Genomic DNA, 13,349 nt, shown 5'->3' with positions numbered 1-13,349 from the left:
GCCATTGCTTTTGAGGTCAGACAGAGGTTCCCATGAGGAAAATGGTTTCAGGTGAGCAGCGGCGTTGTTGCACTGGGACACGCCCACCAGTGAGCCGCAGGACGCAACAAAAGCAAAGGGATAAAATGGCGTGTTTTCTGAAACGAGCCTGAGTGGGTCAGAGGGTTCTGGCGTGCATCATATCCTCCTTTAACGAGTAGTTAAACTGTTGTTTGCATACGACAATCAGAACGCGCCTCGGAGCTTCTTACGCTCATAAAAGGTGTGTGAAAAAAAAAAAACAACAACCTTTGGGCATGTCATTGTGTACTTGAAAGTGTTTTCCCTGCAGCCCGTCGCTATGTAGTGGTTTGTGTGTCCGTCTTACCTTCAAAAGTCCTTTAAAAGCCAACAGGATTCAGCACAACAGACAGAGCTCTGGGCCCGTTTGGGCTGGAATTGCTGCCGAGGAGTCGGGAAAGTTCTCAGTCTTTGAGGATTGTACCGTTGTTGTGGTGTATTTTTTTTTTTTGTGGTATTCAATAAAGGTGAAGACATTTTTTCAACAAGTGCTTCCTTGCTGAGAGCCACACTTTTGCTCTCGCTCTCCTTCTACCCCTCTGTGTGTCTGTGTGTCTGTGTGTGTGTGTGTGTGTGTGTGTCTGTCTGGGTGTGTCTCTCTTTGTGTCTCTTCAATTTCCTCTCACTCTGCTCACCTTCTCGCACCTGCTTTCTCTCCCTCCCTCCCTCTCTCTCTCTCTCTCTCTCTCTCTCTCTCTCTCAGAAACAAAGAGATTAAATCCATTCTTCAGTGTCCTCAAACCTCCAACTCAGCTGTTTACTTGCAAAAACATAAATGCACTTGTTTTGTGTGTTTGTTTGTGTGCATCTTTGTACATGTCTATTCTTCATTCCTTTTCCAATAGCTATACAAAAAAACCAGTTGGCCCAGTAGTAACAACCATTTGAAATGATACTAACAGATGTCTTGATACCAATAAAAAGTTATTTCCTGATGATTGCATTTTAGGGGTAAAGCATGTTTTTTTCTGGGAGAAACCGTGCTTCTTTTAGCCAAGGTGGCGTGACCCTTTTTGAAGTTAAAACCTCCGTGCCTTGCTCTTTCTAAACAGAACACGACTGCTCTGTCATATTTAGGAGTGGTTTTCAGACCCCACGAGGAGAACAGGATATCTAATGTTAAAAATCTCAACCGTACGCTGTTTTCCTGACGATCTCGTTAAAATGTCATCTTGTAACTGATGTAACAAGATGTCGGAAAGGCAACGTCGTTTCACCTGAATGCAGGCGTCGACCTATTGATGCGTTATCTTTAAAGGGACAGTCCGGCTTTTTGTGAAACACGCTCATTGCCTTAACTTTCAGAGCGTTCGATTAAAATTCATTCATCGCCCCTCAGACCTCAGTGTCACCGAATGGAAAACTCTTGAAGATTCAAATCCACACCACCACTGTGGAAAAGGCAGAAAGACACAGTAAAAACTCAGTGATGCAAACACGCACAGCGTATCATTATTCAGTTTGTTTTTATTCTATACCACATTTTGGAAATGACTGTGGCATTCCACCCCTGTTCTTTGCATAATTGCCTGCTGGCTCTTGCTTGATATTCAGAGATAGGAGCGCGTCTGCTGGAAAGCAAATGAGCGCGTTTCCCCAAATGTTGACCTCCTCCTCTAACCATGCGTGATGGCTGATTTAATCACGCAGGGAGAAATCACGACCACCAAAAAGCATCTCTTAGTGCTTCCTTTTCCTCTAGTGCTGCCAGGTCTCCAGCTGTGTGTGTGCGTGTGTGTGTGTGTGTGTGTGTGTCCGTGTTCATGCGTTCATGCTCCCTCTGTATGTGTCGCCTATACTTCGCGTCATGGCTCCAGCGGCTTTCGTGAGTCCCTTTTTGGCCTCGTTGCTCCGCAGCGCTGTGCCATGTGGACGCACTCTTACAAGAAGTGAAAAGTGAATTCAGCGGGAAGAAAATGGGACTAAAAAATGCAAAACTACGGGGGGAAAAAATGGTTTTTGGAGGAAAAGCAACAAATCTTGTGACTTGAACACGCTACTGCAGAACGAGGTTCTTCTGTTTATACATCGCGTTAGTTTGAAAACCCCAAATGTCCTCCTGAAAAGTCCCGAGCCTATTTCATCAAATTTTTAAAAAATGTAAAACTCATATATCTATATATATATATATATATATATATACAGTATATATATTAAATGTTCCAAGGGGGCATTAAGCCACAGAGAGGAGGTAGCTCAGCAAGCCTGTGGCGGGAAGGACAAACCCGGACAGGGACTAAAGCGCCCCCCCCCTCCCCCTTCCTTCTGCTGTCTTAGAAGTCCACTGGGAAACATTAACCAGGAGCCGTTTTCACACCGATTTATACCTGGAATATAAAAATGATTTGGAGAAAGAGTTTGAGGCACCAACGGTCTAAACTTCCCTTTGATGTTAACAAGTGGTAAATCAGGTTTCAGAGCGAGGGAGATGAAGGAGAGAGAGAGAGAGAGAGACGGGGGGGGGGAGACAAAAGGGAAAAGAGAGGGTCAAGAGAGGGAGGCGGGGGGGGGGGGGGGGTTGTTGGGAGCAGATATGCACGACGTTAAAGGCAGAGAAGAAAGAGGGGGAATTGAGCCGAGAGAGGAGGAGGAAGGGGGGGGCTGGGCACCTTTTCTTTTCATGTTGGGGGGGGAGCGGAAAGAGAGAAAGAAGAAATTAAAAGGTGAGAGGCGATAGAGGGGAAGCGGTTTAGCCGGCGTGTACCAAAGGGTTTACCGCATTTTGAGATGAAAGGGTTTCAGGAAAAGTATCCCCCCCCCCCCCCCGGCGCTGTGTGTTCTGTCTTGTAGGTCTGAAGCAGCAGGACCTTCAGCGTCATCAGTCACAACCCGATTCTCACTCCCTCAAACTCCCCCATTAGGCCTCTTTTTAAGGATTTCAGATGGATTTGATGATTTAATTGTGTTTTCTTTATGCTGACTGACAATCACAGAGTCGGTTACAGTTACAGTACAATTTCTTCGACACGATGTCAACAAAATAAAAACTTCTTGTTGAGTATTAACGACGGTTGTGACCCGTTGTCGGGGGGGAACACGTGGGACGATTTGTCCAGCGAAGTGTCGTTCTGATCAGTCGTGCGTTGAGGCGAGTGTCCGAGGGTGCTGCCCCCTCCCCCAAAACACAACCATGATAATCCAGTGTCTACATCAATGTCTCGCACTTCAGTATCAACAGAATTCTGCTTTTCCCCTCATTTGGGGAAAAAACACAATGCAGGTTGATGAAAAAGGCCTTTTCTGAAATGTTACATTAATGTACAACACTTATATTCTACTGTTTCATGAGATGAAATGTGTGTCTCTGAGGTCACTTTGTTACTCTTTTGCTCAGTTGACCCGAGAGAAACTGGTTGAAAAAAGAAAAAGGTTGACTTGTGTCTCTTTTGGTAGTTAACGTTAACCTTTGAATACATTCCCGTCTTGTTTGGGGTCCTTTTATTTGATGACTGCTGGCCTCTAACTTAAGTCAGTGCAGGATTGAAATGGCCCTGTTTTCTTTGTGCGCTGTGGCCCTTTTCATATTTAAGGGACGGATCCCCTTTTTTTCCATTGGCACACAGTTTAAAAACGCAGTGCAAAGGTTGGCGATACTCGCGTGTGGCTTTGTATGTTCAAAGCATGTTATTATGCTAATGGGTTTAAAATGAATGTGATTAACTAGTTTCAGAATATTGCCCATTTAAGACATTTGGTGGAGGTTACATGAGGTATTTGGGCGTTCACAAACCCGAAATGCCACCAATGCCTCCGGTATACAGAAGCATATTATTAACCTTTTGAAAAACAGTTTTCCAAAGTGCTTTACAGCACAAATCAAAGTGTAAGCAATATCACTGGCTGCAAGAGCACGAAATGTTCCAATGAAAGCCCGCTCCATGCTGGGCTCAAGGAATGCACCACAGGGGGGCTGCATCTGTTTCTGCTGCAGTGTCCCACGTCGGGTCCACGCGGGGTCCCTCGCAAATGTCAGACTCTGCGTGCACAATGTGCCAAACTCCAACTCCCCCCCCCCCCCTCTCCCCGCTCCAGGTCTCCTCAAACTGTGACCAGGTCTTGGTGAACGGCAAAGAAATGCGCGGCCGGCAGTCTCTGGCGGTCAACTTCACCTACCTCCACCTCTCGGCTCAGCTGCAGCTCACCGTGTGGGTGCCCAAGCTCCCCCTGCAGATCGACGTGTCGGACACTGAGCTGAGCCAGGTCAAAGGCTGGCGGGTGCCCATCGTCACCAACAAGAGGTAAAATGCCCCTAAAATACCTAAAAAAGGTGGACAGTTGCATTGAGGTTGCATGGACTAGCGTGGTGCGCCGGGAACCGCAAAGGTCGTCAGTTCAAATCCCGGGCTGCCCCATGTGCCACATTGAAGTGTCCCTGAGCAAGACACCCAACCCCTGATTGGTCCCCAGGCTTTGGATAAAAGCGTCAGCCAAATGACATGTGATGTAACATAATGATAAATAGTAAATGTAGTTATTTTCTTAAGAACTATGTAAAAATACAAGGAATAGTTTTGATGTCGAAAGCACTTTCCAGCCGGTGGCTCCAAACCCACAAGAGCAGAGAGAAAAGAAAGAATGAAGCGAGGCCATGCAGGACTGAATGAGTGTGTCTTTTGTTTTTATGTGTGTGTGTGTGGGAGGGGGGGGGGGTGCCTGTGTGTTTTGGTACGTGCATGTGCCTCTGATGTAGTGCTTATTGAATGGAGGCGTTGAGAGCACATATCTCTGCAGCCTGTCTGTGATTTCCCATTAGGTCGAGGGCCTGCCCGGCTGTACTGATGACACGCATTATGGCTTTAGCATCATCGGCACTGAATGAAGCATTCAGTCAACAAACACACACACACACGCACACACACACATACACGCATTCTTAAAGGGGAGACGATGCGAGAGGGCTCGTCAGTTCCAGGGTGTTGGTCTGTGAGCGTCGGCTTGTGTCAAAAACCATGGGGCAGTGTCTTTGTGTGTGTTTGTGAGCGTGCACACGTTTGTCCACTGTTTTGTGTTTGTTTTTCCAATATAAGAAAAGGAAAGGCATAAAAATATATAGAGAGAGACGGAATGGAGGACGGACTATTATCTGACACTGTAGTCGTTGACCCCGCAGTAAGAAATGGACTACACTCAAAATGCATTGTGGGAAGCTCTAAAATGTAACTATTCTTATTGAACTCTTGAATTGTGTGAATTTAAGCGACGAGTATAATAAAAAATACTCATATTTTATGGATTAAGATCCTGCAAATCCAGAAAAAAAGCGCATATGATATGTGGAGACTAGCACATATTTGACTTTGAAAATATGTGGTACCTGTAACTTGTGATTGCCGTTCCCTGTGTATTTAGATTTCTATGAATAAAATATGAATATTCGAACATCAATGAGCCTTGGCGGGAGGCAGAAGTTCTTTTGAGGTGTCTTTTGAGCCTGGATTTCCTTTTATTGTCCTTTTTGTGTTTGCATCATCCGATGGAATATTTCAACAGAATAACACCTCACCCTGTGTGTTTCCTCCGAGAAGGGAGTTGTGACGTCGCAGCGCACCAAGCATGTGACCAAAACCTACTGCCTAAATTTGGGTTTAGCTTCAGCACACCTCAGCGTGGAGAAGGGATGTTTGAGCAAGAAGTTGCTGCATTCAAATGCAAATCTTCCAACTCAGATTAATGCAGAGTCACTGAGTTTCGAGGCCGTGTGTGTGTGTGTGTTTTTTTTTTTTTCTCATAGTAGTACGTGTGTGTTCATTTTTGTGTGTCTGAGACTTCTATTCCCCATCTTGCCGGCCTTCCTTTCTTTTCCGCTGGACCTATTTTTCAATTTTGCTCAAATTGCCACCGACGCGGGCGCGCGTGTGTGTGCGCGCGCGCGCGGCCACCGACACACACCTTCCTCTCCCTTACAGCAATATCTCACTAAGTGAAACACACATTCTCACACGGACACATGTGCAACTAAAACACCTGAGGGACACAAACAGGATTCGTGTAATGTTCCCGGGTTTTCACACTTATGGAACACAGAGATAGTCGTGTGCCTTTTATTGTATATTTTATATACCATCCTATTAATACATCACATTGCGACTGCCGTACTAACTTATAAACATTAGTATTTACAAATAAAAAAAACAACTTAAAGCTGTTTTGCAGGTGTCCGTTTAAAAAACTAAACTAAAATGTAATCTTTTGAAAGATGTTTTGAGTCGTGCATAGAAACGTAGATTCAATTTTTGGACACAATGAAATATAGAGCGGTGTGTCGTCTGCGTAGCGATGCTGATAGACACTGAGATTAAACACACTATATGGGAACTTGGTGCATTAATTCTCTTTTAAACCCAAATCAAAAAGTATGTGATGTTTTCGAGGTGAAGTTTATTGGGGGAAACTGTAGGAAAAAACCCACCCAGGTTAGAAACCAAAGAAAAAAGGCGCCTTTCACTCAGGTTATTCCAATAAACGCACACGGTACAGCTAAAGAACTTTAAGAGTCTTACAGAGTGTCTTTTTTTAACCCGGAGCGGAGATTATACCTGGAGTATTAAAATGGCATTTAATTACCAGATAATCTCATTCGCTCTCCGTCTCATTTCTCTCTTTTCCTCCCAGACCTACCAGGGACAGTGAAGATGACGAGGACGATGAGAGGAAGGGCAAAGGCTGTGCCCTGCAGGTATTCTTTCATTTGGGTTTCATAGCACACTGTTAAAGAGACTTTAATCCTTTTCCTCAACGTCAATATCCCCGAGAGGCCGCGAAAATGAACCCTCCTCTTACTGGGCCTGGCTTCAGTGTGTGATGCTCTGCTGCAGTTGGTGTAGGATGTTACGCATTTTACTGTCTTTGGCTCCTTCGAGTTGGTGTAGGATCAGAGTCTAACCTTTCTCTCTCTCAACCTTTTCAGTACCAGTATGCCTTGGTGCGGGTCCTCACCCATTTTGTGGCCGAACCCTCTGACCCCGGAGGAGAGATGGTCTTCATGTTGGGTGCTGACTGGCAAGCTGATATCACTCACTTGGTCTTGGACCAGCTAAAAGTAGGCACACACCAACGCTCACATGTACACACACACACATGTGAAGAAAAAAAATCCACTACGTCGCACATTGAGAGTGGGGTTATTTTGACAGAAATAGATGATTTTGCTTAAAATTTGTAAACTTGTTCCACACATTAATCCTCAACAAATTAGTACTGTTTTACAGATTGTTTCTGTGTTCCACAGGTAGAAGATCCTCGCATTGCCAGATTGATAGACGGACGGATCCTGATGGGGCGGGACCTGGGCATTACTACAATACAGGTCTGTACCCTGTCTTCTACTCTCCTCCCTGCACAAGGCATCCAGCTCCATCGTTTATAACTTTGTGACTCTATAACCCATCGGCGTAATTAAAGCAGTGTAAATATAAACCTGAGAATGAAATATGAAAAGGCCCGAGACATTTGAAAAATCGTGCTTTAAAACCGTGTCACTTTTATTTCTCTATTAAATCCAGAACCAAAAAGCGCTGTTCCAAAGATAAAGCATGAAATAATTGGTGTTCAAATAGCCTTTTAGAGATTACCAAACACCTTGACGTTGCATTAATCTCCTCCCGGGACAAGAAGTCTGGAGAAAGACGCTCAAACTGCAGCCAAAAAGCACACGAGTGACGTAAACGCGACGATCCCCTCGTCATTCCTCGCCCGCTAGCCCATTACGCAATCAGCCACAACTCGCTGTGGGATTTTGGCTCTGACGTCTCGCCGTGGCCAACCAACCAGGTGCCTCGCAGTCACGGCCACTGCAGGTTTTTATCGTGTTTCCGCCGCGCTGTTACAACACAACCGTGTGCTTTGGAATGGTCCCACTCGTGTCTCAGTGCTTTTCATTTGAGTGATGGCTCCGATGTGGGGGGGGGGGGGGGGGGGAGGGGGGGGTGTTGTGCATACGAGTCTCCGGGATTCAGACAGCTATAGAGTGTGTTCCGTTTGTTAGAGTGCATCCGTTTGCGGTTGCTGCATGCACACACACACACACACACACATGCAGCCAGATGTGGTGTTTTTTTGGGGAGCCAGGAGAGAAACTTTAACCAGGCAGAGTCGACAGCCGTCATTTGATAGTTTGACATTTCAATTTTACCCCCCCCCCCCCAGCTCCCTCCCCCTTGAGTCTCGCCTCTTCTTCTCCTCCCCCCCCCTTCTCTCGCGCTCTCCCTCTCCCCCCCCCCCCCCTCCGGTCTCTCCCTTTCGCCCTCCTATTCTCTGCCTGTCTCGAAGAGCAATCCCGTAGCTGTCAATCACTGCGTTTTGTTAGCCGGGCCGAGGCCGGGATTGAGTTTGACGCCCCGACACGTTCACTGAGAGATTTTCTTTGTACACCAATCAGATCGGGCCTGTCCTCCCCGTCGCCGGGCGGAGGAGCGCACTACAGCTCGGCGCTCCTAATCTCCATCAGAGAGTGCCCGCTGCTCCCCCCCTCTCTCTCTCCATCTGTACCTCAATCTCTGTCGCGCTCCTTCTCTCTCTCGCCCCCCCCCCCCCCCCCCCCCCCCCCCTCTCTCTGTCCTCCTCTATTTGTCACTCGCTCGCTGACACCTCCTCCGTTTCGCTCCTCTCTCTCTCTCTCTCTCGCCGGCTCCTTTCAGTTCATTCGGGTCTTTAAGGCCTCCTTCTTTGTCTTTACCAAATTGTCTCGGTTGGGGGCGGATTGTGTGTTTTGTTTGTTTGTGTGTGTGTGTGATTCCACCACTGAACGTGTGTTACATTGTGCGTCAGAGAGAGGCTTTAACAGGAAACAGTGTCTGTTTGGCCCTGAGCACCAGCGCGTCCCGGCCGCTCTCGCCTCCCCCCTCTGGCAACGCCACGCGCCTCACCGGCAACCGCCGCGCGCCGGCCGTTGCCGCGACAACTACAAACGCTGCTTTAACGCAGCTCCTTCTGGAATTTTGACTTTTACTAATGCAGCGCGACCAAACGGGATCTTTTTGTTCCCGTTTTTTGCGCTGATGCTATTTGCGAGTGAGAGATTTACATGGATGAGATCTGCTTGGCGCGTCCGTCGACCCGGCTGCAACTCTTATAACGCAGATCCATCTGTCCATCATCTTACCTTCGCTCGCAGGTTCTGTCCCCGCTGTCGACTCCATCCTGGCAGAAAAGACTGTGACTGTGTTGGATGACAAGGTAAAAGCAGCACCTTAGTATGAAGGTCCCTCCTACCGGCGTTTGTTATGATATTGTCTTCTTTCGGTCCAGGTCACCATTACTGACATGGGCGTCCAGCTGGTGGCGTCTCTTTCCCTCAGTATGACAGGAAGTCCTGGAAATAACCAAGCCATACAGCTGACGACCACGGCCACGGAGCTGCTGCACACACACAAACAGGTGGGAGGAACCAAAGGCCCTCAAACACCTTCACAGAGTCTCACGAAAAGGGTCCGTGAGGTTTGATTGGCTGCTCGATGCATTCTGTCCCTCCCATTTCTCCTCGATGACTTATTTCACCTCAGCAGGCAAACAGAATGTTTGTGGTGAAGAAGTTGCCTCGTAAGGTTTACATGTTTAATGTGTCTATATTGTTTGTTGTGAAAAAAACCGGACAACGACATATCCCAAAAATGTTTTCTCTCTTAATGTCAGGACGGAGACTGGCCTTCATTACCATTAACTATCAAGAAAGCATCCCTGGTTTTGAAAAACAATATCTGCATTTCAGATGACAGAAATCATTAATATAATAATATCATATTATAATATGAGAATTAATGTAAACGCACACGCAGACCCACGAGTAGCCCACATACACAACCTGACAGTGTTGCACACACACACAGACACACACACACACACGGATGGACTACGTCCCACGTGCACAGCAGTACCCTGAAGGTTGTAATCATGGCGGTTAAACAGTAATTCTCACATCACAACACATCACTTCTATCGCTCCTATAATCAGTTTGTAATTAGCAGAGCGGAGCTCCCAGGCTTCAGCACAGTTTAGATAACAGTGCTCTTTATTGATAGTCACAACCGCACAGAAGGCCGCTAGTTTTCTATGAATGCTGTTTTTCTATTTCCTCTAAATCATATTTAGTTTTCACGTGATTTTGCACTTCCTTATCTACAGCATGAAAATACACATGCACACGGATTATATATTGCTACCTTACAAGCTCTCCTTGATTCTCCTCTCACATTGCTGAGGGTTATTTAAACTATTATCCCCCCCCCCCACACACACCTTCATTTCCATTTAACAACCCCCCACATTATCATTTCCGTTCCGAGGGCTAATTGGACGAGAGGCCGCTCATTACGATGAGAACACAGATCTTGATATTGCCATTTATTCAAACATTCATTTATTTTCCCATCGGTGTGTTTTTATCGACATCCTTCACCTGTGGAAGGATGATTGACTGTGGAGAGGAAAGCGAGCAGGAGAAAGAATAAAACAGATTGGGTGGGATGGAGGGGGGGGGGGGTCCGGGGGCTCGCTGAGGCAATGCCAGAGGTAAGGAAAAACCATTAAAGGTGAAATTAAAGGGAGTTGATCCTGACGCCTAATCACCTTTGTACTACTCGTTTCTGTGTTCTGATTAAAGAAAGCAGAGTTTGATCACTGGACCACTTTCTCTGCTGAACTCTGCTGCTGCTGGAAGAAGACCAAAATATATATATATATATATATATATATATTTATCTTGCAAGTATTTGTAAAAGAGATGGAGACTGGAAAAAAAAAGCAAAAAGTTCAGAGAAGTGGTTAGTTTTCAATTATCATTTTCTTCATTGGTGGATTGTTTAATCTCTCTTTAATAGGTGGAACTGTACATGTAGATTCTATGTAGATGCAGAGTCCTCTGTGCCACCAACGTAACCCCGTTATTTGCATGAAATCTTCTTTTTTCACTTTCCACAAAAAAAAAAGGATCAGATTACTGACAAACAAACATCGCCCCGAAGTGAAATCGGTCTGAATGCGACTTTTCATCTCAGCTTCTCGTCTCTTTCCCTCCAGGAGGCGGCGGTCAGCGCCTGGATCCAGTACAGCGACGGCTCGGTGACGCCGCTGGACGTCTACGACCCAAAGGACTTCCTCCTCGCCGTGGTGTCGTTGGACGACGCCGTCGTCTCCGTCGCCAATCAGGTGCTCGCCAATCGGCCGTTTCCCCCCCCCCCCCCCCCCACCGGCGGAATGCGTGACGGACGCCGTGTTTGACAGCGAGTGTTGTGCACCCCCCCCCCTCCCCCCTTCTGCGTTGTCAGGAGCAACACTGGCCTCTCGTAGTGGCGGAGGGCGACGGGCAGGGGGCGCTGGTCCGCGTGGAGATGATCATCGCCGAGACCTGCCAGAAGTCCAAAAGGAAGAGCGTGCTGGCTTCCGGCGTGGGCAGCGTGACGGTGAGGTTCGCAGACGCCGGCGAAGACGCCGGCGCCGCGGGTCGAGGCGGGGGAGGGGGGGGGGGACAACAACAGCAGCACCAGCAGCAGCAGCAGCAGCAGCAGCAGCGTGCACCAAGAGAAGGACGGCGAGTGGAAGCCCAACGGCGCCGCAGCTGATCGAGAGGAGGGAGCCATGAGGAAGGTGAGAAATATCACTCCATAGTTTTGATGTGTTCATCATGATCCATTTCATGTCCCTCTCTGTTTTATTCAACATTTTTCTGCATTAACGAAAATCATCAATCGCAAAATTCCATAAAGAATCCAAAAACGCAATCATGAATGACGAGAATAGGAATGTATTTTCCCACCAATCAGGTTAGCACAACGACCAAGAGCACAGTGACCCACCGGGCCTCGGGAGGCAAAGCCGACGGCGGCAGCAGCAGCAGCAGCCGGGGCGGAGGGGGGGGCAGTAGCTACCCGGCACAAGTGGAGGTACCGGGCACCGGGGACGGGGAGCTGACCCAGACCAGCAGAGGGCTGACGGACCTGGAGATCGGAATGTACGCCCTGTTGGGGGTGTTCTGCCTGGCCATACTGGTCTTCCTCATCAACTGCGTCAGTTTCGCCTTCAGGTAAAAAATGATTATTAAAGCCTCCACCCATTAACACCACCCCCGGGGGCTGGAGCCGCTGACGCCGTCTTGCCCGTTCTCCCTGCAGGTACCGCCACAAGCAGGTCCCGGCGCTGGAGGCCGGCGACAACATGAACCACGCCCACGACTGGGTGTGGCTCGGGAACGAGGCCGACCTCCTGGCGGACCACTCGGACCACTGCCAGGGCGGGCCGCCGGACGAGTGCACCACCGCCATCGACCGCCACGAGGGAGGGTACGAGGAGAGCAAGTACCTGCTGAACGGGGCCGGCGCCGCCTCGGCGATGGGCGCCGTCCGCGCCGGCGGCCACCGGGGCGTCGCCCGCGGGCAGACCCTGCCCAGGTCGGCGTCCGAACCGCACCAGTGCCTGCCGGCGATCCCCGCCGGGGGCAAGAGCGCCGCTGGCCAAGCGGAGCGCCTCAACAACTCCCCCAGGGTCACGGCCGCCGCCGCGGTGGCCGCCGCCGCCAAGCGCAAGCGCGTCCAGTTCACGTCCTTCGCCACCGTTCTGCCCGCCGATAATTCGGGCGGCGGCGGCCCGTACGCCAAGCCCTCAGTGCTGGCGACCAATGGGAGCGAGGATGACATCAAGTGGGTGTGCCAGGATATGGACCTGGGTCAGTCTGAAATCAGAACCTACATGGAGAGGCTACAAGACAATCTGTGACTGGTGGGAGAGACACTGAGACATGGGGGGGTGGGGGGGGGGGGCAGAGGACGGGGACAATGAGTACAATTCACCTGTGATGCCTTTGCAATGGATGAAGGGAGGGAGGGGGGGCAGGGGACATGAGAAGAGCATTCTGGCATCGCACGCTCACCCCACAAAGCAATGGTAGCAAACAATAACGATTATAACCATGAGTTTGTTTTTATTAATAGTGGTGAAAACAAGAACCGTCCCTATTGGTTAGTGAACGCGACCCATTGAGCAGGGTATCGGACAACGGTATCAAACCCCCTCACGTTTCAACGGGGTGACGACAACCTCATTTCTGAAGTGTTTTTTTTTTTTTTTTACTGCTTAATTAGTGATTATGATCAGTTAAGATTAGTTGAGCTTCACAGATCCGATCTTTCTGTTCTTGTTCTATCATGTGCTTTTGGCTCGTACTGTACGTGAAATGTAATATATATACATATATTAATATATAAGTACATTACACAAAATTCGGGGGCCCCCGTGGGAGCTGCCATTCAGCGCTCTCCTCGAGCAGCAGAATGTGACAAGAGCTGGAAGAGGACATGAA

General features: G+C 48.5%; 1 protein-coding gene across 1 annotated transcript; it reads left to right on the top strand.

Annotated features, from left to right (window-relative positions):
* Positions 1 to 4,047: 4,047 nt before the first annotated feature.
* LOC119224621 (transmembrane protein 132C) lies at positions 4,048 to 12,787 on the top strand. The gene is given in 11 exon segments (XM_062560714.1): positions 4,048 to 4,298; positions 6,673 to 6,736; positions 6,968 to 7,099; positions 7,289 to 7,370; positions 9,173 to 9,234; positions 9,307 to 9,435; positions 11,075 to 11,203; positions 11,323 to 11,582; positions 11,584 to 11,641; positions 11,818 to 12,077; positions 12,166 to 12,787. Coding segments are annotated over 11 exon segments (2,028 nt in total). The 3' UTR covers positions 12,767 to 12,787.
* The last annotated feature ends 562 nt before the right edge of the window (positions 12,788 to 13,349 follow it).

The sequence above is a fragment of the Pungitius pungitius genome, unplaced genomic scaffold, assembly GCF_949316345.1.
Source record: "Pungitius pungitius unplaced genomic scaffold, fPunPun2.1 scaffold_68, whole genome shotgun sequence".
Taxonomy (NCBI): Eukaryota; Metazoa; Chordata; class Actinopteri; order Perciformes; family Gasterosteidae; genus Pungitius; species Pungitius pungitius.
The sequence above is the reverse complement of the archived record's forward strand: the minus strand, read 5'-3'. Positions and strand labels throughout refer to the sequence as shown.